Raw genomic sequence first — 27,103 nt, forward strand, 5'->3', positions numbered from 1 at the left:
CCACCAGGGAAGCCCCATTCCTCAGTCTTGAGGCAAATAGGGCAATGACCATTCTAGCTGTTCCTGCTGATTGGGGGTGTGAATTTTTATAACAGGAAGGAAATTGTTTTGCATTTAATTATAAATATTTGCAAATTCTAGCTTGAACTCTTGTCTTGAGCAATCATCATGTGAGTGGAGGAGGCCTTTTTAAATATACATGATAGTAAGTACAAAATCTGATGAGTGAAAGGATTAACCCTAAGATACACAGAACTATGACTCCTAACTTTAACAGTCCTTCAAAAACAGAGCTTACTCCTTTGGGAATCCATGTTATAGTATCTAATTCTTCTACAATATGAGCTACTCATGCTACATGATCATTTTCAAAACTGCAATAATACTTTGTCTTAAGGAAGGGTTTCCCACATAACATTTCATAAGGGCTCATTTGGAGCTTCCCTCTAGGGGCTACTTTTACCCTAAGCAGGGCAACTGGTAAGACCTTATCCCAAGTTAAGTTGGTTTCTTGACATAATCTGGTGATCGTCTCTTTTAAGGTAGGATTCCTCTTTTCAGTCTTTCCCGTAGACTGAGATCTCCATGAAGCATGTAACTTTCACTATATTCCAAGGGTCTGAGACACCCCTTGAGTTATCTTGGCTATGAAATCTCCTCCACTGCCACTTTGAAAAGAAAGAGGCAACCCAAAAGGAGGGATGATTTCTCTTAGTAGGCCTCTGTTACCTCAGAAGCTTTCTCTGTTCAGCATAGAAAGGCTTCGACCCATCCTGTGAAGGTGTCCACAAATACGAGCAGATGTCTATTATTTCCCATGGTTCTTGGCGTAACAGTAAAGTCTACTTACCAATCATCTCCTGCTTTTGTCCCTCAGGTTTGCACCCCTTTCATTATCGGGCGTGGCCTGGTTTTAGGATTGTTTCTGATGCAGATCAGGCAATTTTTTATTACTTTTTGGATGGTCCTTTGAATTTGCGAACCAACAATAAACCTTTGTAGCCAATGATAGGTTGCATCCCTCCCATAATGGGCTCCTTGATGAAGATGAGTAATAATTCTTTCCATTAAATGCTCAGGTGTAAGCACTAGTCCCTATTCATTATAAATCCAGCCTTATTTGGTTGTTTGGTACCGAATACCACCTAAGTCTTCCGAGAGTCATCGTGAAATCCCCATTAGTCTGCTCTCTCTAGATCCGTTTCCATTTCTGACTGCCTGTTTTAGAGCCCGATCAGCCAAATTATTTCCTTTAGCTATATAACTATCAGTCTTTTGGTGGCCCGGGCAATGTGCTATGGCTACTTCTTTCAGCATTATAACAGAGTCTAATATGGCCAGTATCTCCTCTCCGTGTTTCTTTTCTTCCTGATATTAGTAGACCTCTCTTTCCATATGGCCCCATGGGCATGCACTACAGAGAAGGCATACTTAGAATCAGTATAAATGGTAACCTTGGGGACTTCCCTTATCTTCCAGTGGTTAAGACTCTGTGCTTCCACTGCAGGGGGCATGGGTTCAATCCCTGGTCAGGGAACTAAGATCCGACATGCAACATGGCATGGCCAAAAAAAAAAAAAAAAAAAAAAGCAAAAACACTATTAAAAATAAATAAATAAATAAATGGTTACCTTTTCCTTAGCTCCAAGGTGCAGGGCTCTCATGAGGGCTATGAGCTCTGCCTTTTGGGCAGATGTACCTGGAGGAGGGCTTCTGCTTCTAGGACATCCTGATGAGTTACTATTGCATACCCAGCCTTTCGAAGTCCCCAGTCCATGAAGTTGCTCCCATCCATAAATATTTCCACGTCTGGCTTTTCTAAAGGCTGATCAGTCAGGTCAGGTCTGCTAGAATAGACTTCTTCAATTTTTTTATGGTATGGAATACCTTATGGCATTCCGGAGTGCAGCCTAGTGGTTCATCGTCATTTCCTCTAAGTGCCTCATATAGGAGTTTGGCCATGTGTCCAAAGTTAGGAATCCAAATATGACAAAAACCAGCCATTCCGAAGAATCCTTGCAATTGCCTTCCGGTGGTGGGTACAACCACCCTAGCTAATGCTTCCCTTCGATTCGGCAGTCAGTTTCTTTGTCCTTTTGATAACTCAAATCCTAGATATTTTACAGTTGGTTAAGAAATTTGCACTTTTCCCTTGGACTTTATATCCCTGGTCTGCCAAAAATTTTAAGTGAGGATTGTATTTTGGTCTGAAGCTTCCTTAGTTTTACTAGCATCCACATATTGAAGGAACATTCTCTCATTTAATTGGAGGTCCCTTAAATCCTTGGCTAAGGCTTCCCTGAAGACGGTGGGAGCATTCTTAAATCCTTGCGGGAGTGCCATCCAACAATATTGTTGTCTTATATTAGTCTCTGGATCATCCCATTCAGAGGCAAACAGTTCCTGGGACTCGGGACTTAGGGATATGCAATAAAAGGCATCTTTTACATCCAGAATTGTAAACCAGCAAAAGTGTCCAGATAAAGCTGCCTAAGGATTTGGCACACTGAATGTATCCTCTACAATTTGGTTAATGGCTCCCAAATCCTGCACAAAACGATAATCTTTTGTCCCGGGTTTTCATACCGGCAGGATTGGAGTGTTATATGGGGAATGAGAAGGTCAGATTAATTGGGATTTAAGACAGGTGGTTAGCAGAGGCTTTATACCTCCTTTCACATACCTCTTTAAAGGGCACTGCTTAAAATTTAGAGCCTTGGTGCCTCGACAGAGTTCTGCTACTATTGGGTCAGCCCAAACGTATGCTCTTACCTTTTGTAGAATTTCTTCAGGGACTTCTGGTTGAGGCTTGTCTCCCAGTTGTAATAGTGCAGCTTGGAGGGTGCAGGCTTGCTTTTCCTGCTGAGAAAGTCATTTAATTTTGTTAGTAGACCTTGCCTCAACAAGGGAGTAGGGCATTCAGGCACATACGGAAAGCTGTGCTTTAAATATGCTTTTTTCCAATTATACAGATCAGAGATAGAAAAGGAGGAGGGCACATATACAGATCCCCTGGGTTGACCTTGGTCATTTAGACCTGTGGGAACTTGTCTCCATGGATATTGCCCTGCCTGAAGCAGAGTACCCCCTGGGTCAAACTGAGTACCCTCGCGGGTATGGGGAGGGGAGACCCTGTTGATTATCTGGTAAGGAAGGGTACAGGGCTGGGGCCAGACCTGGGGCTCTAGGAGGATTGCTGATGGAAGCCTTGGCACCACTCAGAGGGATTTCCCCCTTCATAAGGCGGGGGAATGGCGGGAGGCACCAAAGGAGGAGACAAATGTAGTTAAGTTGAGATCATCACTGGCTCTGACTCAGGGAAAACAGGTTTTTTCTGAGGGCCTTCCTCTGAACCATAACTTTACATATCTTCTGCAAATTCTTATTCTGATATAGAGACTCAGGTTTCGCTGCTGAGAACTGTTCAGCAGTTTTAACTGCTGAACAAAATAACTTAGAAAAAGCAGTCGAGGTCAAACGTCGTGAGCCCACTACCTGTGCTTGCCTACTCCTGAAGAAAGTTGATAACCACAGTGCAAGGCAGAGCTGATGGTAGTACAGCCAAGGGTTCTCCATCTGGGAGTTCCTTCTCTGAAGAAAAACAAACCCTTCATGAAGTCTGAGTTTTGTAGCTGGCTGACCAGATTTCCTTCACTATATTGCTCAAAATAGTATGTGTGTGTGTGTGTGTGTGACACACACACACACACACATACACACACACTTAAAAGCAGTTCAATGCTAGCTCCTTGATAGCTTGGCTCATACAAAAGAGGGTTAAAATTCTCAATGAAGACAAACTAAAATGTGTCTAATTGTAAAAGACTCCTCCCTTGTAAGAAACAGGGATAAAGCTGATTTTGTCCCATTTCTCCTCTCTTTTGCAAACCAAGTCTAATTGTAAAATAGTCCTACAATTAGAAGACCCATTCTTGGGCCCTTTTCCCCTGACCCCATTTGATACTGGGCCAGGCAGTGGTACAAAAGAAAATCATTTTCTTCTTTTTCATAACTCCAGTATACCATATACAGTAGGAAGTCAAATAGAACACCAAGAACATAATACATTAAAAATTACAGAATAAAAGCACATCACTAAAAGAACCATGTTGTTATCAGAAAGGACAGGTACAAACAGAACAAAGCACAAACTTACTGATAGAGATCTATACCCAGATGACTCTAGTTATTATCTGCATTAGAAACATTATCTCCATCTTCAAAATACTTCAATCTTCTCAGGCCATTCTCTAGATGTATTTAAGAGCTATTTTCTCAAAAATGTTCTTGTCAAGTTTTGCTTGTGTTTTGGAAGATTTTTTGCTTTATTTTACAGTTGGCTAAATGTAGGCCAAGTTTGACTACTGTATTTCTTATTTAAACTGCAAGTAATTATATATTGTAAAATCACTGTTTGTCCTGTTACTACCTTAACAATCTCAACCTTCCTAAAATATCTATTTGTCTAATAATGTTGCCCCACCTGTTTTGTTTCTCTTTAATCTGTGTTTCGTCAAATCACTCTAAAGACACAAAGCTTTGCTTTTTAATCCATGCTGACCTCCCATTTGGAAATTGATTTCTCCTAGCTCCCATTTCATTGATTTTACTCCTTATATTTCCTAATTACTTTTACTGTGCTTACTCTATTCCTTAGACTGATTGATATTATCATGTTTTTTTTTTTCTTTTTTCCCCCCTTCCTGTTAAATTAGCAGGGGTACTGTTAACATTCCCCATTTTGGAAGTGTTTTCTCCTCAGGATAACCAGAGCAAAATGACAGGAAGCAGATTCAGCAAAGCTTTGCTGCAGTCATCCAATAGTTAACCCTATTGGCCAATTCCTCACAAATAAAACAGTCACCGACAAACACAGACAAGCAGAGAAATCCAAAGACCGCAGGCTCTAACCCAGGGTTTGGGACTCTAATCCTTTGAGTACGTCAGCAGCTGTAACCTTTTATATGGGCTCCCTTAGGGTGGGGCTTGAACCCACAAACCTGACTTGCCTCCGGAAATGTTGCCACCAGAGCCCTTTGCAAAGTGAGAAGTCCTTCAATAAGAAAAACCTGGCTTCCAGCAGCATGAGTAGCTCATATGGACTAATTCAAGACTAACCAATCACCATCCAGGTTTGAAATTTCTCTAACCCCTTAAACTTTGCCCCGACGATAGATCAAGGAGACAGGTTTGAGAGCCTTGCCTCCCGCCTCCTTGTCAGTCGACCTCAAGATAAAGCTCTTTTCTCAAAAGCCAGTGCCATAGTATTGGCCTCTATGCGCGTGGCACAGCGAGCCCTTGCTCTGTAACACTCAAGAGTCCTGTCCTAGCCCCCTGTTTCTCTCCTACTTGACTCACTCACCCTGGGCATCTTAACCGCTCCTAATGTTTCAATTAATAACTACGTGTGGAGGAGTTTCACCTATATATTCCTACTCCAAATTTATCCTGAGTTCCAGATCCATAAAATCTAGAGGGCATTTGTATTTAAATGCCTCACAGGTAACCTTATAATGTACATATTCAAAATCAACTTGCTAATTTCTGCTCAACCTCCTTCTGGTAAAAGGCATCCTCTGCAAGTTGCCTGACCCAGGAACTAAGAAGTCATCCTTGACGCCTTCCTCCCTCTCACTCTCTATTGTTAACTCTGCCTCCTAAAGGTTTCACACCTGGAAGCCTGCAACAGCCTGACCTTTCTCCAGTTTTGCCCCCTTCCAATCCAGGGTGATATCCTAGAGGAAAAGATCACAGTTACACTAGCTATTAGGTTCTAAATATTTGCTGTGGTTAAGGTTAAAATTAAGCTCCAAGCTTCCTATCAGCCGAGGCAAAAATGAAGGAAAAGTAACCTTCATACGTTTTAATGTTTGTTCTAATGCTAACACTAAAACAAATTTCTCAAGGGAGCAATAAGTGATGTAATGAACAATGTCCTCAACAACATTCCTACGATATATTCTATAATTTCATTCCGCAAGTATTTATGGAGTACTTATGACTCAGGCACTGTGTTCACTACTGGAGATAAAACGGTGAATGTGGTTGTTTCTTATCTCATAATTCAAACCGAGTTTTGGCATAATATTAAAGCCAACCCTCTGAGGACAATTTGGTGGGAAGAGGGCTTATTTCCCAAGCCAAACCTGCCTGATGGTAAAGCCAAGGTCACAATATCAGTTGCTCAGTCCTCCACGGCCTACCACCCCCCACCCTTGCCACTCTGCAGCCCCAGAGCATGATTTCAGGATTTCTACCCTTTCTTTTAAATTGCAATTTACTAACACTACCAGCACCACCATACATAACACACCAAATATTTACAGGGCTTCCCAAGTGTTGTCTCCCATGTGCTGACAAACAGTGCCACATGGAATCTGTCATTTTCCAACCTCACTTGCTCTGGCTTCCTGCAGAGATCTGTTGCTAAGACAGTCACAGCACTGCTCCTCAACTACACACGGGCACCCCGGCAGCACAGGCACATCCAGGTCAAAGGTGCTGCTCGTGATGCCTGACAAGTCTGTGCTGAGGCTGCCAGGGTAAGGGTGTGGACTAGGGTGGCCTGTCCATTATGCAGAAGGGAATGGCATCCAGAGGCCAACATTACATTGCCTTGAAGCTGCTCTGATGTGCTAGCACAACCAGGACTGCTGAAGCTGCTCAAACACCAGGGCCCTTCTGCACTAAAGTTATACCGTGTTTTCACTCAACTGCTGAGAACAGCTTTCCCCACTGAGGTTACATTTCATTACACAGGTTCCGAAGCTGAGTTGTCTGGTGCTCCTGATACCTTACTTCAGCTAGAAAAACAGCTTTCAGTTTTTAACAGCATCAGGACACACAGTAAGACTCTGAGAAGTAAGTCCATGGGCTAGGCCAAGGGGAAAACTGTGACAATGTGCAGTGTTCCAAACTGACCCTTCCCGACAGTAGGACATTCAGAATTTTCTAGGTTAGTGAACTAGTTTAGACTCAGGTCAGGAGCCATACTCCATAAGTATGTTGCCCTCACATCTTGCCCAGTTTGATTCAATGACAGAATCTAGAATGATAAAAGAATTGGTTGGATGGTGTTAAAAAGAAAACCACAGGCCCAAAGTGGCATCACTAGTGCTAAAGCCCATGATACCAAACCTAGATTTATTATCTAGGTTTAGTACCCATGTCTAATTGCAGTTTCTGCCTCCCCCAGAAATGTAATGTTAAGGGACCAGTATGGAATTTTCTGGTTAAGCACCAGTAAGGTAACCTGTCACGTGGTCCCTCTCCATCAACCGCCATTCCCACCCCCAGAAGAGGCAATCTGCATGATAAAACCCTTGCGGGTGGGGGGGGGCCCTTCCCAGAAAGGGAACCCATCTTTTCTCTTTTTAATACCTTCTTGCCCCACCCTCCTGCCTATTAAAAGCCTTCCATTTTGTACAACCACTCCCAGCATTCTTCTAGTTGCTAGATGGGACGCTGCCCAATTCATGAATAGTTGAATAAAGCCAATTAGATCTTCAAATTGACTGAATTTGTTTTTTTTTTTTAATGTAACATATTCAGACTCTCCTCACAACTTGACCTTTGCCTTGAGATAGACACAGATGGTTTCATTGTGCCCTGCTGCAAAGATCTGGAATAGTGGTTTGGGGCCGCTGTATATTCATGAGAAACCAGACCAGCAGGTGGTTGAGGCTTAGCTAAGGTGCTTAGTCACTGGGACATCTGCACGCAGAGCCTGGATTTTTCCACAGGAAATATTCTGGATGTAAATAAACACATCAATGAGCTTGAAGTTCTATACGTTTGCAACGATTTAAGCCTCTAAACATAGAAGGGAGACAGCAAATGAAAATTAAATATAAAGCGCCTAGTGCCGCCCTTCGCAAACGGTACTTGGCTCTTAATTCAGGAACCCCAACTTCCAGGACTTCAAGGAAGTCTTCTACACTCGGTAGACTCAAAATAAATCGGCTCCACTACCCAAGTTCTATCTCCCCCTGCCTTCATGTCGCCTACCCAATCAGCTTGGCAAACTCGCGGACTCACTCCTACACACGCTGACCGCCAGCTCCTGGAGACTTCCAACCTGCCGGCCTGAGGGGCTAGGCCCACTGCCGGGGGCGGGGTAATACCTCCCGGGGAGGGCCAGCGGCGCGCGGCATTGTGGGAGTTGTAGTTCTCGCAACTCAGAGCCTCCGGATAGGAGTCACCGCGGGACTCGTTTTCCCGTGCTCCTCTGCGCGGGTCCGCTTGGGGCAGGTCCCCGGGTGGGTGAGAAAGTGGGTGGGAGCTTGCTTATAAAAAAGTGGAGTCGAGTGTTTTGTGTTAATGGAGTCACTGCCGCCCAGGAGTTCTGGGCAGGTTCCTGTCCCGTCAAGAGTGCTGGAGGCCGAACTTGGAATCCAAGTTTAAGGTTCCCTAGAGGACGAAGGATAAGGAGCTGAGCTCCCTGCTCCCCCTCCCAGTCTGCGGCGGGAGAGGCCAACCCCGAGCCTGGTTAAAACTCCCGGGAAGTCATCGCTGCTCCCACCTCCGCTTCTTCCCCCACGCTCCCACTCGGGGTCCCCTTCACAGCTGGGAGTCGCAGCGGTCGCAGCTTGGGCGGGTGGATGTGCTCGCCCACCGGTTCCCGGGAACTTGGGGGCGGCTGCTGAGCCCCGTCGATCGCGGAGGACTTGTATTCGCTTTCTGCACCCTCACCCCGGAGAGGAGCCGAGGGGTTTCCCCCATGATCTCCCGGAGCTTCAGGGTGCGCATGTGGGCCCCTGTCGGCGTCCTGACCTCGCTGGCGTACTGCCTCCACCAGCGGCGGGGGGCTGACGACCAGGATTCCGTCGACCGAAGCCTGCTGGAGCTGAAAATGGTGCAAGTCGTGTTTCGACACGGGGCGCGGAGCCCTCTCAAGGCGCTTCCGCGGGAGGAGCAGGTGAGAGTTCGGCGGGGCTGGTGGGGCGAGGACTGTGTGGCCAACCAGTGGCGGGCCGGGCTCTTCGCCCCAACACACACCACCTTTGGAATTTTACGCTCACGGGGGTTCGGGCTGGGTCCAGACAAAGGGAAAACAGTTTGAGCAAAGGTGCTGGCCTGGTGCCAGCCCCTGACCCCCCAAGACCCCTCGGACTCTCGGATTGTAGGACAGACCGGAAACTTCCAGTTACGCCCCCCGATGGCTGTGACGAAGCACAGCTAGAAGTAGTAGTGTGCTTCCCATGGTGCGTATAAATCTCCTAGGATCTTGTTAAAATGCAGATTATGATTCCGCCGACGTGGGGTAGGGCCTGAGATTCTGCATTTCTAATAAATATTTGTGGGAACTTGAGTACAAGGGTGTAGTGCATTTATGTGTGACCATTTTGGCGGTTGTCAAAGAGTTGCCGGGACCTTTGTGCCAGGAACCACCCTAACTGGGATCGCAGTGGATAACAGAGGTTAATACCTTTGGGAACAGAATTTACTGCAGCTTTCTCTCAGGGTTTGCTGGATACCATTTGAGATCCTGAAGATTTTTTTGGTAATAAGTGCTGTATCTTGGAGCTCTCCCTTATTTTGGGTTCCTAAACCTATTGTGGAAGGAATCTGAGGTAGGAAAAATAATTTTTAATTGTTCAGTCTTGTGGCTTATGTCTTAAAATCTACCTGGTTTTGGTCAGGATAATTATGATTAAAGTACAAGTAGTCAGTTTTGAAAATGATTACCCTTTCTGGATTTGATTCTTGGGGAGAGCCAGTAAAGATCTCTGGCCTTTCATAGCAGGCAGGCTTGTGATTAAAGAACTGTCTTCCTAGTGAAGATAAATAGGAAACCTGAAATCCCCAGGCACCCAGGTGTCAAACTTAACCTGTGGGGTGCTTTTGCATTGTTGGTTCTCCAGGTTGATGTTGGAGCAGGTTCAACAGGATGTCCAAATCTGATACTAGACATACTCATGGTGATAGCTGCTTTTAAGAAACGCTCAAGGTTGTACAACTCACATTGTACAACTGAAAACCCAGTTTTTAAAGCTGGCCACACATGAAATCAAACCTCTAAAGCACTTCCCACAGAAATGAATAAACTTTGTCAGGCATTTAATTCTATTATCAGATTTCTAGTTAGCCTTTCTATATGGCTATACCACATTCTATCTGGTGCCTGAATTCCATTCCTTTCCTTCTCTTTCTTTCTTTCCTTTTTTTGTATACTTTGACCTTTTTTTCAGTCTCTTACTTTGCCTTTTTATATTAGGTCACTAAATTTTCCTTATAGTTTTGTACATAGCCCATCTCTTGTGTACTCTCCTCTCTTCGCCATTTATTCTCGGTACAGAAAGGCTGTATGGAAAATAACATACAAGAATAGAAGACAAAGTTATCAGTGGTGGCAGTGAATAAAAGTCTGAATGTCTAGGCCTGGACCTCCTACAGACAGTATATGTGCTCCCTAAAGGACCCAGAAAAAGATTTAGATTCTTTTAGGGCTTTCTCCTGAGCCAGTGGATGTGCGATGGGTATCTTCTGCCTTTATGCTGGAAGCGGCAGTTGTAGCTCAGGTAGACTGCCGGCTTCATTCAATTTCTGTCTTTGTAGCCACAAAATATAGAGAATCTGAGTCCTCGGTGTTATTTTGCAATTAGATAAGGCACATTACCTCTTTTGCCTGCTCACATTCTCTAGACTTTAGGCAGATGCACTGAACGTCTTTGGTTATCTTGTATAAAGTCTTGTGCATAAAAGCGAGGGGTAGAACCAGCTCTTGTTCAACTTAGGCTCAACTATGAGCAAGTATCATCAGCCTCCTGCTTGTTTCTGGATATTCTCTCTCGGGTTTTTTTTTTTTCAAGCTCCAATTTAATAGAGGTTGTTATTGGGATTTTCTCATCTTTGTGGTTCTGCTATTAATTATAGTCAGAAAGGACTTTGACAGCAATTCTAAAACTAAAATTGCCTTTGGTAGATATTTCCAGACTTCTGACTAGTTTATAGATAAACTTATGTGACAAGTCAATCCATTCAGTTATCTCACAAATCCTCAGAAAATATCATTGTTTAAAACTAGTTGTTTTATTGAGTTGTTTTCTTATGGCTTGAATGGCTGATGAATTAACCTATCTTCCTAAAAGTTGTATCTGTGCTCTGGAAATAAAACTCTGGAACTTGATTGTCCATTTCTTCTGGTTGTTAGATTAGATCCAGGTACGCTTTCAAAAGATAAATTTGGCCCTACTTTTGGATTTCCCTCAGCGCCTCTCTATATGATGGCAAAATAGCCCCCAACCCAGGAAGATTCCTCAGTTTTTATAAAATAAAGTCCGACCCATTCCAGCTCCACCGTTCATGAAGACATTTGGGTCCATATTTATTTGATAGTGTAGATGAGCTAGGAAGGATAATGTCGGTATCAGTGTTGATTAATACTTATTCAAAACTCAACTAAGAGCAGCCGTTTTCAGGAAGCATTACACAAAGTATGTCCCAGTCAATCCATCCATTCCTGTGCAGTGGTGGTTCTTAACCTTGGTGGGACCTCGGACTCAACTGGGGAGCTTTAGAAAATACTGATGCCTAGGTCTGTCTCCCAGAGATTCTGATTTCATTGACCCAGAGCATCCAGATATGGTAAAAGGTCCTCTGGTGAAGCCTTAGAGTCATGTGGACTGGGTAGCATTTAAAAAACGGAGGCCCCATCCCCAGGAGATCTGGATGTCATTAGCCCAGGAGGGGGCTCAGGCATCAGTAACTTTAAAACAACTTCCCAGTGATACTACTGTGCAGTGTGCAAGGTTTCAAATCATTAGTTTATTCTAAAATCTACACCTGCAAGTTCTTGTTTACTTTTACGTAGATTGTTTTTCTTTTACCTGAATGTAGCATATCGATCCCAGTGTAGTACCGTCTTCACGGAAATGTGCTTTGGTGAGATGCTATCATTCTGTGTCGAGGGAACAATGAGAAGCAATCCCACAAAACTCATTGCTGCGACTACTGAAAAGATGTTCATTATATCCTCTTTATGAGGACCCTTGGGAGGAATTTGTCTGTTAGCATGAGAAATGGTGTGCTTCTCCTGAACAGTTGCCTTGCTTTTATCTTTAAGCTTGTCTAGCTGATCAAGTTTCTCCTTGTACATAAAAGCCAGAAAGCTTAGTGCTGACTCTTTGGCCCACCTACAGTAAGTATATGGATCTTCATAGCATGTATTTTTTTGAGAAACTTTATTACTCTATCCGTATTTTTGGTCCCTATATACTCATTTGCTTTTGTCTTTCTTGTCTACCTTGAATTGCTTATCTTACTATATTTTAGGTATTGCTACCACTTACTTTATGTTAATTCTTGAAAATGGATAAATAAATAAAATTATAAAGTTAGTCTTTGCCACTAACTCCGAAGCTGAGAAGCAGGCATGAGAATGAGAGTGTGTATGTGGGATGGACACCATGTATGGAGCTCACGTATCATCCATCCTTGAAAATTTGAAAATGTGTACTCTAGGCTTGACATCACCTAGACCTCAGGAGTCATCTCCTAGGAAAGCCAGAGATCCTCTCTTGGTGAATGCACCTAACAGGAGGAGGTTTTGTAGTGTGGCCGAACGGGCCCTGTGGACCTGGTACCAGGACCTGTGCTTAGACACTGGGCTTACAAGGATGGATAATTCAATCTCATCTGTAAAAGAGAGAAGAGTTTACAATGTGATGAAGGAGAGAGACAAAACAGATTCCAATTATAGGAATATGCGGGGAGTGCTGGGAACTCAGAGGAGGTGTCTGAAACTTAAATCATACAAACCTGAACTCAGTTTGTCAGCTGTTCTTCTGTCTTGGCCTTAGTTTTAGTCAAGGAGTTCCTCCATTACCCTTTACCACCTTAGGCACCCAGACTCAAAATCAAACTCATTTTCTCTTTATTCTTTCTTGTTTACCTACCAGTATAGCCTCCAAATAAAGCTTTTATCTACTCACTTGCCAGGTTTGACTCAAAAGTCTTAAATCCACCCCTTCTATTCCTGCTGCCTTAGATGAGGCCTTAGGCTCTCACCAGCCCTATGGCAGACGTCTTGAAATTGGCTTTTCTGCGTTGAGTCTTTCCATTTCAATTGTGATCTATACTGATGGCTTTCAAACTATTCTATGGAGCCTGCTGGCGAAGGGGATGCTGAGTGGCTAGGGTTCGGAGTTCCCACTCCCACTTAAACTAGAGGAACTCCAGTTTTTGCCTTTAAATATACAAATCTAACTCAACCTGATACTTGCTAATTTAAAAGTTTGAAAACCACTCCCACGTTCAGGCAAACCAAGCCACTTCTTTCCTCTATATATTCTTCCCCATCTCTGCTTTGCTCAAGCTTCCTACCTATTCTTAGAATTCTGAATACCACCCTCTCTTCTTACCTACCTCTTACTCTCAAGTCCTGGTCTCTGCTTGTCTAAATCCTATTCATTTCAAATACCATTCCTTCCATGAAACTTTTCCTGAATCCTCAGCCAGAAGAGAAGGTCTGTCTTGCCTTTGAACTACAATGGCCTTCCTCTGGTTTCTTGTAGCACATAGTTTCTATTTTAGTTCTGCTATCATTTACATACATAGCTTGCTGTCTCTACTAACCGGAAAATCCAAAAAAGGCAGGGTCATGTTATCTCAATCTTGGTATCTTCCGCAGGATCTAGCAAATCGTTGAAGCTATTTTTTCCCCACCTTGGCCGCGCAGCTTGTGGGATCTTAGTTCCCCAACCGGGGATGGAACCTGTGCCCCCTGCAATGGAAGTGTAGAGTCCTAACCACTGGACTGCCAGGGAATTCCCTGTTGGAGCTGTTAATTATGCCTACTGTGTGCCAGGCCCTTTGTTGGACATCCAAAATGCAGAGGTCCATAGATGACACAGGCTGTGCTCTCAGGAGCTAAGTCTACTGAGCAGGACAGACTAGTAAAGGGACTTGTCTAATACAGTTTGGTAAAGGCTAACGAAAAGATCCACTGAGGCTGCTGTGAGAGCACAGGGCCAAGGTCACAGCTTCTGGGAACATTTAAGCTGTTTTGTGGAATGAACAGAAGTTTTTCCAGACGAAAGGGAAAAGAAAATTCCAGGTAGAAGGAACATGAGGTTGAAAGGCCAGGAGGTGTGGGGATGGTGTTCTAGGAAACAGAGTTGTGCGGCTAGAGAAGAAGTGGTAGGGCAGGGAAGAATTGGTGAAGAGAAAGAGACAGGGGCCATCATGCAGCCATGAGCCCTTGAAGGGTTTTATGAAGGGAGGTTATAGTATTAGAACTTTGAAAGGAGGAGCAGTGATTAAAAGATTGTAGGAAGAAGGTCTCGGCTCTGAACACCCAGTCTTCTGATATCAGTTGCTGTAGCACCAGCAGGGGAAGAAGCTCAGGTGTTTAGAGACCGGGTGCAGGTGAGGCTGAGACAATGCCTTTTGAAAGAATGGACCTGGGACTCCCAGTAGCCGTCTCCTGGGATATTTCTGGGAGGCACCAAGATAAATACAATGCTGTGTGACATCGTAGGTTTTCAAAAGTTAGTCTTAAAACACAATGAAGCAGTAAGAAATTGAGTTATATATTGTAAGTGCTGTAGGAATTCAGATAAGAAGACAGCCACTGAAAGCTGGAGCAGTCACAGCTGGGGAGGTAAGGCTTGAGCTGTCATTGAACCTTGCAGAGAAGCTGGATGGACAGAGACGGACAGGAGTCCCTCCGAGCAAGGGAAGCAAAGCTGAAAGCAGATGTAGAGGAAGCAGTGGGTATGGTCTGGCCTGGGTAGGGGAAGAGAGAGGCGTAGTGGCAGTATAGCTGGGGACAGAGGCTGGGCCAAAAGTCCTGAAAGGCAGACGCTTCTCTCTTGGAACATTGGGAAAAAGCTATTGATATGATGAGAGTGGCCCAGCAAGATGAATCGGGTGGTTATGTGTATATGGTTTGGGGGGTGGGAGGGAGAGAGCCTGTCACAGGACTTTGCCTGAGGTAATAAGGTTTTATACTCTAATAATAAGATAAAAGAAGGACCAGTGGGAGTAACATTTTTTCTAGCCAGTGATCCACGGGGTTTGGGGTGGGGATGGGGGAGCAGTGGGGTGAGTCAGAGGTTTGAGTCTTTTCACCTGGGAGGATTGGGGTAGCCTTGAGAATCATAGTCAGTTGGGAAGAGGGGCTGGTATATGGGATTAGAAGAAAAGACTTTTGTTTTTAAAATTGAAGGCATCACATCGGACTCAGTGCGTGTAAGAATTTTATGGGCAGTTGGCAGTTGGAGCTGTGAGGCCTATGACTACTTGTTATGTTTCGAAAATCAGTACAGTTGGGGCAGGAGCCAGACTGCAAGGAAAAAAGGAAGATGGTGAAGAAGTGAAGGTTTCTTAGAGGGCAGCTACTTATTTGAGAAGTTGGATGAAAGGAAGGGAAATACGTAGTAGTTACAAGAGTCCTTAAGGAGGGACCATAAAAGCCTGCAGGTTGATTTCTTAAAAATTCTTAAGTATACGGTCACTGAGATTATATCATATTCATTCACTTATTCCGTCATTAGTTCATTCATTCATTTGCCACGGCACTCTGGCTGCTTCTCCCCTTTACTTCAGTCTGGGCTTAGTGCCAGAGCAACACCTTAACAGTGAGTACTAGTGTAGCAATAACAGGACTTGGGCTGAGGACGCTTGGAATAATAAATCGCAGTCTTTTCTTCCCTTAATTGGAGCTGGAGTTAAAGTTTCTTTCCTTCCTTCCCATAGGAAGGTTGCTTGTCTAGTGTCAGTGTGATTCTAGCTATGTGCTGCTGGATATTAATGCTCTAAGTTTCAAGAAGCTTTTAAACAATGTGTTGTTTTTTGTGGTCACAACAGGTAGAGTGGAAACCCCAGCTACTAGAGGTCCCACCCCAAACTCGGTTTGATTACACAGTCACCAATCTAGCTGGTGGCCCGAAACCACATTCTCCTTTCGACTCTCAGTACCACGAGACCACGCTGAAGGTGAGCGATGCTTCCCTGCTCTGGGAAGCCCCCTGCAGAGCTGTGATGGTTTGCTCTGGCCTGAGGTTAGCAGGCCACCAGATGTTTTCATTCTCCTCTCCTTCCTTCCCCACCTCAGGGGGGCATGTTTGCTGGACAGCTGACCAAGGTGGGCATGCAGCAGATGTTTGCCCTGGGAGAGAGGCTGAGGAAGAACTACGTGGAGGACATCCCCTTTCTTTCGCCAACCTTCAACCCACTGGAGGTCTTGTGAGTCACTTGAAAAAGGGATGTTGCACCCAATGTAAGGTCCTGAGCATGAGAAAACCTGCCCTGATGTCCCAGGTGGTTCCCACTCTCATCCAAGGTAGTCTGGGGGGCTGCGAGGGCGATCTGGCTGTGACATCTGTCATCCCATTGATCGCCAGGGTTTGATTCTGCTGATCTGGCTGGCTAGGCGGGTGTCCCCTTCCTCTCCCACCTCTCCATGTGTGTCCCTCCCGAAGCTGCACGCTCGGTCGAAGAGGACGACCTTCCCCGATAGAGGAGGACCATTCTCCCGGTCAAGGGTATACGAGAAGCTGCTGTCCCCTGTTAGAACCTCCAAGGTAGTCTGGGAGCAGTTACCCTAGTACAGTAGGATTCAGTGAACAAGTGGTCACCGGAGGTCACATTCATTGGCCTTCAGGTCCCTTGGGCAGCCATCCCACAGAGAGATAAAGGATACTTCCCTGCCCTATAGCTCCCCTTATGTAGTCTTGAAAGCCTCCCAGCTGCTCTGTGGAATAAGGTGGAGTGTACATATGAATCTTCCTTTTATGAGTTAATCTACCTTTTTGGTTTTTTTTCCCAGCATTCGTTCCACTAACATATATCGGAATCTGGAGTCTACCCGGTGTTTGCTGGCTGGGCTTTTCCAATGTCAGAAAGAAGGTTTGAGTTTGGGCTCTACGAGTCAGCCCCTGTCCCTGAGGAGCCTCTTCTTCTCACTTCCAAAGCCCCGCTCTCTCTTTCTTGGTATCTGTCCCCTTGGTCTCTCTCCTCCTGCTCAGGTAGCTTCCATGGTGTACCTACTCCTCTGGCAGGCCCCTCCCCGTCTGGCCTGCTGCTGCCCTTGTCAGCCTGACCTGCACACCTGCAGCAATGCGTCAGCTGCTCTGAAGCGCCTCTGGCTCCTGACTTCTCAAGCATCTACACAAGCTGCATGAGGCAGCCCCAGCCAGGTCTTGTGAACAGTCCTGGGGCCTTTCTGTTTAGTAGAGACGCTGCTGAAAAGGAAGGAGGGCAGGAGGGACCCTTTGCTGGGGCCTGGGTCTGCTGCTACTGCCCTGGTCTTGGTGGTAATCCACAGCGTGCCCCAGATGGTATTAACAGTACTCCGTACCGCCTTTCCTAGTTAAGAAAGTCTGTCAAGTTTGGGTTTTGACCTGTTCAGCCAGTGAATGAGCACAGCTAGTGATTCTCAACCTTTTCACCACCAAGAACCACATTTAGTATTTTCCTTTATGGATCTCATGTGTTGAGACCCTTTGACTATCAAATGAAGCCATATCTTGTCATTTGTAATTGATTGAAATTTACATTGAACTGCTGGTCTGAGTTTCAGATCATCATGACCTCACCAATATTAAAATACTAAAACGATGCCATAAGGCAGAGGTTCTTGTTATTTTTCTTTAGCTTCTGTAGCAGTATCTCAAATAGAGATAAAACTTCCATCAGGCTTTTAAAAAATTTGTAAAATACAGAACCTCCAGGCCAAAGGAGGCTGGCCTTGCCCCCAGCTGGCTTGGGTACTGCTGCTAGTTCTGGCTGAAGCTGGCGGAACACAAACAGCGAGCCTAAGTAACATAAAGCAAACAGGATGGGCTGCTCCTTACCTCTTGGGAGCCCCTGAGTTTAGGAATAATCCATAGTGCCTGGCCTTCTGAAAGCTGTTCACTTGCTCAGCTTCTAAAAGGCAAATGTCCTCTCCTCAGAACCACCTAAAGTGTAACTGAGGTAGGAAAGGGGTTTCTTGGTGCAGGGAAGGAAGTGGTATCATCACCAGCCTCTGGTGTGGCTGCCTGGGTAGCCGCTCCCTGCACTGGACCCAGACATCCTCACAGTCCAGTTTGACTCCTGTCACAGCTACTTCCATGCCTTGGCCAGCATCAAGGGATTTGAATAGACCTGAGAACCCCACAAGGTGCTACCATTGGTGGAAGTGGTGCAACTTTGGGATATTGTTTCAAGAGTAAAATCCTAGAGAAGGCCCAGAGGGTTTTGAGTAAACTACAGAGAATCAGGCTGGTGGGGGGAAGCTGGAAGGTGTTGGTCTGCACCATTTGGTCTTTCATTCATTCAATGCGTATCTGAGTGCCAACTCAAATGTGCCTTATTTATCATAAACTGTAGGTCCATTATCCAGACACTAATGTCAGGTACCAGGTAGGAGTTATCATGTGTTAATTAGAGGTTTAAATCATAGTTACTATTATTCTCACATTTAAAGGACTTACTATACATCAAATATTGTTCTAAGAGCTTTGCGGATATTAACTTGTTTAATTCTTGTGATAACCCTGTGAGGTAGGTAACATTATCCCCATTTTACAGATAAGAGAACTAAGGCACAGAGAGGCTAAATGACTCTCTGAGGAACACAAAGCTGGTAAATGAAGGAGCTGGGATTTAAACGCTGGCAGTCTGTCTTCACAATCCATACCCTTCCCTCTTGTGCTCTCCTGCTTCTCAGAAAACATGTATATCTGGAGAGGGCCTCTGATCATTTGGTCTATTCTTTTTTACAACGTTTCCTGCGGAACCCCAGGATTCTTCAGAGGGGTCAGAAACTACAGAAAAGGAGGGGGTTGGGGCATGCAGGTAGACTATACTTTGGACCCCTACCTTGAAGCCATCAGCACCTTTTCTTTTATTACCTTATCTAATAGTGGCAGAAAGAAGCTTCCACTGCTTTAGAAACAATTGAAAATTGCTGATGCTAGTCTCATCCCTTCAATTTACACGTGAGCCCCAGAGAAGGGAAGTGACTTCCCAGGGCCATCCTACTGGTTAGTTATAGATTCAGGCCTAAACTCATGACTTTCAGTCTGATTTGCTTTTTCTGTCCAGACCAACAAAGTGTGTCTGAATACTGGTATTCTACTCAAGTCACCATAGGCTACTGTTAAATACTGAGGTTTGGGCTATCAATAATTTGTTCGGAAATAATAGCTCTTTGGGGTTTAGATTCACCTAATCGCTCCATGGATTGACCTCAGTGAATTCCAAAAAGCTTCTCTGCCATCAGAGAAGGTGAGGCTTGAGCTGGGTAGAACAGGGCGCTACCACAGGCCATTGCCATCTCTGGCACAGAGCAAAGCATGGGAAGGTGCTAGAGCACTTTTCTTGGGCATTGTTGGACGGGACAAGGGTACTCGTGAGCTCTGAACAGGAGCAAGGTGCTGCGAGGTCTGTAGGAAACACTGTAGCCTAGTCTTTGGTTCCTGGTAGTTCATCTGGAAGCCTGGGTTTTCTTTTGGGCGAGGCCATGGGGTCTGAGAGAATTTGTGACCCTGTGGCCACCCTTCTCAGATTGTCATGTCAGTCACCATATTGGCCTATAGGATCGGACTTTGGGAAGCAAGAATGTCACCTAGTTCTGATAAAGTGAGGGAGGACGCATTCTTTATTAGAATCCCCAGGTACTGGTGGTACCTCGAGGCGACGTTTTTTGGACTGGGTCATGGACGTGCCAGTCTGATCGGCACCTGTACCTGCTCTCGGCTATAGGTGGCCCAGCAGGAGAGGTTGTGCTGGACAAAACAAGGCTGCTACTTCTTTCTCCATTGCTCAGACCGCAGCAGAGCTCCTGTTGGCAAGGCCGGGGCATGTTGAAGGCATTCACTGTCCTTAAGGGGATGATCTGCCTCTGGGAGCAGCTCCGTCTGTATAGACAGAGAGAAGAAGGGGGTGGAGCTGCTGGGAAGAACAAGCTGAAGCCTCTTCCCCCCTGTGCTTCCCACATTCCTTCCAGGACCCATCATCATCCACACTGATGAAGCAAGCTCTGAAGTCTTGTACCCCAACTACCAAAACTGCCAGAGGCTCCGGGAAAGAACCAGGTAACTGCCCCTGATTCTTGCTCACCAGGGGTGAACCGGCAGCGTTTTACCACCTTAGCTGGCAGGCGCTCCCTGAACTGAGGGCCTGCCCAGGCTGGCCGTGCCGGTGGATAAGGAATGAAAGAGATTGCATTAAGCTCAGGTCTGCCATCAACTGCCCAGGAAGTGAGGCAGCTCTTACTCACAGTGACAGGCTAATAGTGAAGGTACAGGATGCCTGGGGAGAGCCACACGCTGGGCTGGAAAGATGGTGTATACAGCCATGCGTGGGGCTTTGCCGTTTGCCAAGCATTATCCTCTCTTCAATCGTTCAATGCTCTCAGATGGGGCAGATGAAGAACCTTACAGAAAAGATGATTAAATAAAGATGAGTAAGTCAGTCATCAAACTGCAAATCCAGATGGACGAGCAGAAGAAGACACAGCTTCCCCTTTTCTTACCAGCGCTCTGCCGTGTAGGATAGATTGGTTTGGGCTGATAGCACTTCGCCGTATTCAGGTATTTCTGGTCTGCACTGAAACTATGTAGTATGTGTTCCCCCAGAAGAAGGAGAATGCTGTTTTCAAGCAGACCTGGCCATGCTTGCATTGTTTTTGATAATGCTAGAGTGGGATTTGGAAAATCCAGGTTATTATTCTAGTCCTGGTACATACTAACTTCCTTTTACAAGTCATTTGACCTCATAGAGTCTTAGTTTATTCATCTATACCATGGCAATAATACTAGCTAACCCCAGTGAGTCGTCATTGAAGGTTAAATGAGATCCCAAATGAAGAATGAGATACACTTTGTCAACTGTTAATCACTATACAGTATGATGAAATATAAGGAGTAACTTTTTATTTTTTGGCAGAGGCCGGAGGCAGGCTGCTTCTTTGCAGCCAGGGATCTCAGAGGATTTGAAGAAGGTGAAGGAAGGGATGGGCATTGCCAGTAGCGATGGAGTGGACTTCCTCATCCTCCTGGACAACATGGCTGCTGAGCAGGTGGGCTGGCTGTCCTCCTCGGGCCCTGGGGGTGGGGGGCCCTGGGGGTGGGGGACCCTGGGGGAGGCTTGGTGGGCTGCCTCCTGAGTTAGAACTGGGTGGAGAGCTCCTGGCTTGGAGGCAGCTGTGATAGGACTTGCAGACAGAATGGACGTGGGAATGGAGGGATAGGGAACAATCAAGGAGGACCCCTTACTGGGTTGGGAGCCCAGACATTTAACTCTCAACCAGAGTTTCTTAAAGCACATTCACCAGAATGCTCATGATGTGAGTGTGTATTACGTGGGCAGGCAGGGGTGGGGTGGGTGATGGTAGGGAGAGATTATTGTCTAAAAATTGTGGAATCCCTCTTTAAAAGTGGAATCCCTCACTTTTTGGAGAGTCTGTACACACGTCAGCATATTAAAGAATCTGAGAAGCCTGTAGTAAAGAAAGTTGGTTCATCCTTAAGTCTGTTTTTCTCAAACTTGTTTAGCCATAGAATGTTTTTTATCTAATAAATACTGAAGACCGCACAATAGGAAATGCTGTCCTAGATTCAAAAGTCGGAAACCCGGGCTTTCCTGGTGGCGCAGTGGTTGAGAGTCCGCCTGCCGATGCAGGGGACACGGGTTCGTGCCCCGGTCCGGGAAGATCCCACATGCCGCGGAATGGCTGGGCCCGTGAGCCATGGCCGCTGAGCCTGCGCGTCCGGAGCCTGTGCTCTGCAACGGGAGAGGCCGCAACAGTGAGAGGCCCGTGTACCGCAAAAAAAAAAAAAGTCGGACACCCAAAGGCAGTATAGCCTGGATCTTCCTTCCTTCTCTTGTGAAGTTGATGGTGTGCCCTGAAGGCAGAAATGCACCTTGTGCTTATGTGTAAAATAGGTTTAAGTTTAATAAGCAAGAGTTTGCATATATAACATATTTATATGGCATACTTTTTAGAAATCATCTTGGGGAAAATGAAGGCCAAGTAGAAATTTATGAATTCCTTACCTTGTATTCTATTCAATTTTTTGTTTTTTTTTTAGCTTAAGAAAATACAAATTTTTTTTACTTTGGGGTAGATGAGGAGTATCAGAAAAAGGAAAAACAATTTTTTTTCCTGGGCCTTTAGATCTCAAGGAATAGCTTCCGACAGGCCTTGGGGACATAGATTTTTGAGCTGTTAAGGCTCTCCCCAGGAGAAGACAGGCCCCTAGGGCTCCATGGAAGCTGATTGGCTGCCAGGCTCAGTGGATGAGAAGCATTTCTTTCAAAAACTGTACCTTGGACCTTTCAGGTGCATAGCCTCCCGAGCTGCCCCACGCTGAAGAGGTTTGCGTGGATGATTGAGCAGAGAGCAGTGGACACAGCCTTGTACATCCTGCAAAGGGAAGACAGGTAAGGAGCCTCTTCAGCTGCTGGCATAAAGTCACACTTGGTCATACCTCCCAGTGTGTGGGGAAGGGGGCTCATCAGGCCTGCTCACACTTGTTAGCTGGCGTCTCTGTGTGCAGAGGCCGAGATCACCCCATTCTCCTGGACTTCTGAATGGACTCGGCCCTAGGTCCTTACATTTCCAGAGCTGGGACTAGTGACCTAGTGCTTCCATTCACTGTTACACAGACCCGGGAGCCACCACTCGACTGGATTTCTCTTAATCACTGACTTTTTCCTTTGCTTTAAGTTTCAAAAGATTGGGGTGGCGGGGATGCTAAAGGAAGAATCATTATTGCTACTTTATTCGTCACATTACAATTTACAAAGCACCTTCCTGTTCTCGCTGTGAGGTGGGTGTCATTATCCCTGACAAGTCCAAGTCCTCGCTTTAGAGATGGAGAAACTGGACCTGAGAGATGTGGGCTACCTTGCCCAGGCTCCGCTAGCAAGTGGCAGAGGCGGGACTTGAACCCAGATCTTCTGACCGCCAGTCCTGTGTTTTCTCTATTTTACTGGTACTTAGGGCTCTGTTTTTAGAAGACATATTTCCTGACTGCCAGAATGGGGAATGCCTCTCTTACCAAATCTCAAAAAACACCTTTCTGTGATTGGTTCAAAGCATTCAGCTTGTCCTCAGAATAGGTGACTTGGTAGAGAGGGGAGATGGGAAGTAGAGGAACAGTCCTGGGGAAGATGAGTGGGAGGAAAAAGCAGCTAACATTTCAAGAATTTGCTTGGTCTTGCATAAGCATAGGAGCCTCTGCCTGCTTTTCTCCCACGCAGAGTCAGTGTGTCCACTTTGCACTTGCCTCGGGCATCTGGAAGGCTCCAGTCACGCCACTCAGCTTGCTGCCACTCCCTGTGACTTGTCTCCTTCCCTCATCTTTTCCTGAAGTGGCCCCACTGGACCTAAATTGTCACTCACTGCCTTCCCCTCCACCAACACATACACACATATTTAGTAAATATAGCTTTGCGGCCCGTGTATTGTCCGTTGCATCCGCTCATCTCAGCCCGTGTAGCGTGAAAGCAGCCATAGATCATACGCAAACAAATGGGCACAACTGTGTTCCAATAAAACTCTCTTTACAAAAACAGGCAGGTGGGTTGGATTTGGCCCATGGCCATAGTTTGCTTTCTCCTGGTGTAAAGCGTTTCACACAAGACCTGATCCATTCTCCTTTCCGTTAGCCCTGGTTTCATAAAACTGATGTTTCTTCAAGGACAAATGGTTACAACTTCACAGTGCCATCCAACTTGGCTTGGCCTGCACACATTCCTCTGGAAAGCGTATTTGCATACTCCTCAGCTATTGCTTCAACTTTCCTTGATTTATAAAGGTGGCCATTTACCCAGTCACCATGAGTAAAGATTGGTCTAAGCCAATCTTGGCAACCCCATTTCCTTTTGTCAGTGATTGGGTTCTGGGAATTCTGGGAGAGGTTTTTTTTTCCTCTTTGAAAAAAGTGTGAGGCACCCAAACCAAGCCTTTTTGCTACTTCCTAGCCCCCATCTTTCAGCTCTATTTGCTACTGTGAGAAGACATGCTTTGAGTAGAGGTACCACCTTGTGATCATGAGGTTGACAGTCCTGAGAATGAAAGTGGTGGACCCACAGAGCCAAGCCTGGGAGCACTAGTGTTGAACTTCTTGTTAAATAAACAAGAAAAGTCCTTATGGTCTAAATTCCAAAGAAGCGTAGGAAGTGTAGTTTAGGCAGTTCCTTTGGATGGCTTTTCTAAGGGCCTTCTGGAATTCCTGGAATTCATTACACCGTGTCCTTCCCAGTTTTGTTCTTTTAACCGTGAAGGCCTGGTTCTCCATGACTTATCCTGTCTCAGCTGTGTTCTTACCAGGTCTATATCCTGCTGCTGTTATTGTTGGCAGTCTTTGCGCACAGAGAGCCCTCAGACTTGTGGCAGCGCTGTTCTTCTCCTTACCGCCTGTCACTGTCCCTCATGCATCCCTTGTCTTTTCTCAGCTCTGTCTCATTGGGCTCATGAGGTTCAAGGGGGCAGAACTAGCCTGCATCCCTTGTGTGCCAGGTGCCCGCTGGGTACTTAAATATTGTTTACTCGCCATAGGGAAAGCCTTCAGATGGCAGTGGGCCAATTCCTCCACATTCTGGAAAGCAACCTGCTGAAAGTCGTGGACCCTGCCACCCCGCCCGGCAAGACCAGGTACCTGGCCCAGCAGCTCAGCTAGGTGTGGCTGGGGGCAGTGGGGGTGGAGGTGGGGGCGGGGTGGCGTCTGGCTGCAGGGAGAGAACCCAGGTTCGTGGAGGGCAAGAACGAGGCTGTCAGTGACTGAAAGTAGATGTTTAAGAGGCCACGTGTCCCAGAGACATTCACAACATTTCTACCTTTCTTCCTGCCACACCTGTCCTACCATGTTCGGAAATTTTATTTCAGTAAAAAAGAACCCTAAATTTATTTTTCCCTTTTTTTTTTTTAACTAATTGAACATGTGTCCAATGGAGTAGCTAATTAGGACATCACACTGATTTGGTATTATAATAGCCCCAAACACTGATAATTGCTTAATAGATTGTTTGAACACCTTCATTGCGTATACAGGAAGGTAGGATTTCTACTGGGCATTTAAAAATGTTGGAAGTGGCTTGTGAACATCCACTGCCACTTTTGGAGTGCCTGGAACCCCAGGTTAGGGACCATGGATTTGGAATGTTGTGTGTCCTGGGCACTTGCTAAGCAAATTGTGGTCTGCAGATAAACAGCTTCACTGTCACCTGGGGTTGTTAGAGTTTCTGGCCCCAGCCTGACCCACTGAATCAGAATCTGCATTTTAACAAGACACCCAGGTGGTTTGTAAGCGCCCTAATATTGGAGAAGGACTGTTGTAGACTGCCTTCTTGAGAGAAAGAATTGTACGTAGTTAGAAATGCGCGATGAGTGTGGGAAAGGTAGGGGACAGTGAGTTGAAATAGGAACATTCAGGAACTTTGGGCCTAGATTTATAATAGCAAATCATGTGAATGACCTTCCCTGTCCTTCACAGACCTGCAATGACAATATATTTCTTACTGACCTTTGCCACCTTGCCCCGCCTCAGCCTTGTGTCTGTAGAGTACTGTAGGGTCCAATGCTAGCCTTCTAGGTTGAGGGTCAACAAATAAAATCCTCAGTGTTTCCCAAGAGACAGATATAGGGTTCAGGTAGATATAGATTAAAAGGCAACTTTCTTACTGATTAAAGCCCAGTTAGAGAATGTATTGAGGGCCAAACAGGCATATTAATGAAATGGACTTAATTCCCCCAAACTGCAAGCTTCCCCAACAAGGAGAGCTTGCTCTGCTAAACTCATCACACAGCTGAGAGTAGGAAGAACATTTGCTGTAGGCAGGCGGGTCCCGAAGAGAAGAGAGAGGTAGAGCTGTGCCACACATGCCCAGTTTCTTCTTCAAAACTCACCGCGGGAGGAGTAGGTGGTTGGTCGGGCAGGAGGAGGCCAGGAGAGCTACTCCAGTGGGGATCCCTCCTCATGAAGACAAGGGGCATGCGGATGAGGGTTCTCCCCACGATCTACTTCAAAGGAGTTTTTTAGTAGGCTCAACTGATTAGTAGATGTCACCGGTGTCCTCACTCGCGAAGGCAGCAGTGTCCTGTCCTCCAGAGTCCTAAGGTAAAGAATTAATTGTGAAGAACTGTTTTCTTCTTGCAGAAAGCTGTACCTCTATGCAGCTCATGATGTGACCCTCATGCCTCTCTTAATGGCCCTGGGGATTTTTGACCACAAATGGCCCCCGTTTGCTGTGGACCTGACCATGGAACTCTACCAGCACCGGGAGTCTAAGGAGTGGTTTGTGCAGCTCTATTACCGCGGGGAGGTAAGAGCTCCGGGGTGGGGTTGGGAGGTGGCTGGGCGACCCCACCCACCCGGTTTAGCACCAAGTCTCCCTCCTCGGGCCCAGGGAGTCTCCACTGGCACCTGAGCTCTCTGAATCCTCTCAAGGCTGTGGCCCAGGGTTAAGGCAGAACTGGGCATATAGTGGCAGGCTGGGACTTGGGCCTTATCCCTTATCTTCTAAGAATAGGGCCACCCTTGTCTTCTCCTGAGTGTCTCTGCCAGGATGTAACACCCTGACTGTGAGGCCTGCTTTGAACATTAATGATGGTGTCTCTGGGAGGCGATGTTTACGGTCAGTACGCTTGGTACCTCGGCTGCTTCAGCAGGCTGCTGTCCAGGGCAGGGGCGAGAGCACTCCCCACGGCTTAGACCTTTAGCCTTCCCAGCTCAGGAGTAAACATGAGTGTGTTTTCCCAGTCAGTTCAACCAACCGTTCTCGAGGGACTTTCACAAGCAGGGCATAGTGCTCTTCATCTGGAAGTTGACCAGTTAATGGGACCTTCCTGGCTGTTATATGTGTGTATACACACACCATTGGGTCAAAGCCTTTCAGAACTCTGGGCACAGCTGAAAACAGCCAGACAGGGTCCTCAGTGCCCCTTCTGAGTTCTGTCTCTTCCGCAGGAGCAGGTGCCGAAAGGTTGCCCTGACCGGCTGTGTCCGCTGGACAAGTTCTTGAACACCATGTCGATTTATACTTTGAACCCAGAAAAATACCACACACTGTGCTCTGAAGCCCAAGTGATGGGACTTGGAAATAGAGAGTGAGTGATCTGTACAAGTAGGATGTGTTGATTTTTTTAATAAAATGCCTTTATACAATG

The 27,103-nt window shown here is 46.0% G+C and overlaps 1 protein-coding gene across 1 annotated transcript; it reads left to right on the forward strand.

The window, feature by feature from the left end:
- Positions 1-8,337: 8,337 nt before the first annotated feature.
- ACP6 (acid phosphatase 6, lysophosphatidic) lies at positions 8,338-27,103 on the forward strand. Its single transcript, XM_004285805.4, has 10 exons — positions 8,338-8,917; positions 15,811-15,939; positions 16,058-16,188; positions 16,772-16,851; positions 19,937-20,024; positions 20,878-21,010; positions 22,274-22,374; positions 24,497-24,592; positions 26,094-26,259; positions 26,904-27,103. The coding sequence occupies exons 1-10, from the start codon at positions 8,720-8,722 to the stop codon at positions 27,045-27,047; spliced, it is 1,266 nt and encodes a 421-aa protein (XP_004285853.1). The 5' UTR covers positions 8,338-8,719; the 3' UTR covers positions 27,048-27,103.

Source organism: Orcinus orca, chromosome 1 (assembly GCF_937001465.1).
Source record: "Orcinus orca chromosome 1, mOrcOrc1.1, whole genome shotgun sequence".
Taxonomy (NCBI): Eukaryota; Metazoa; Chordata; class Mammalia; order Artiodactyla; family Delphinidae; genus Orcinus; species Orcinus orca.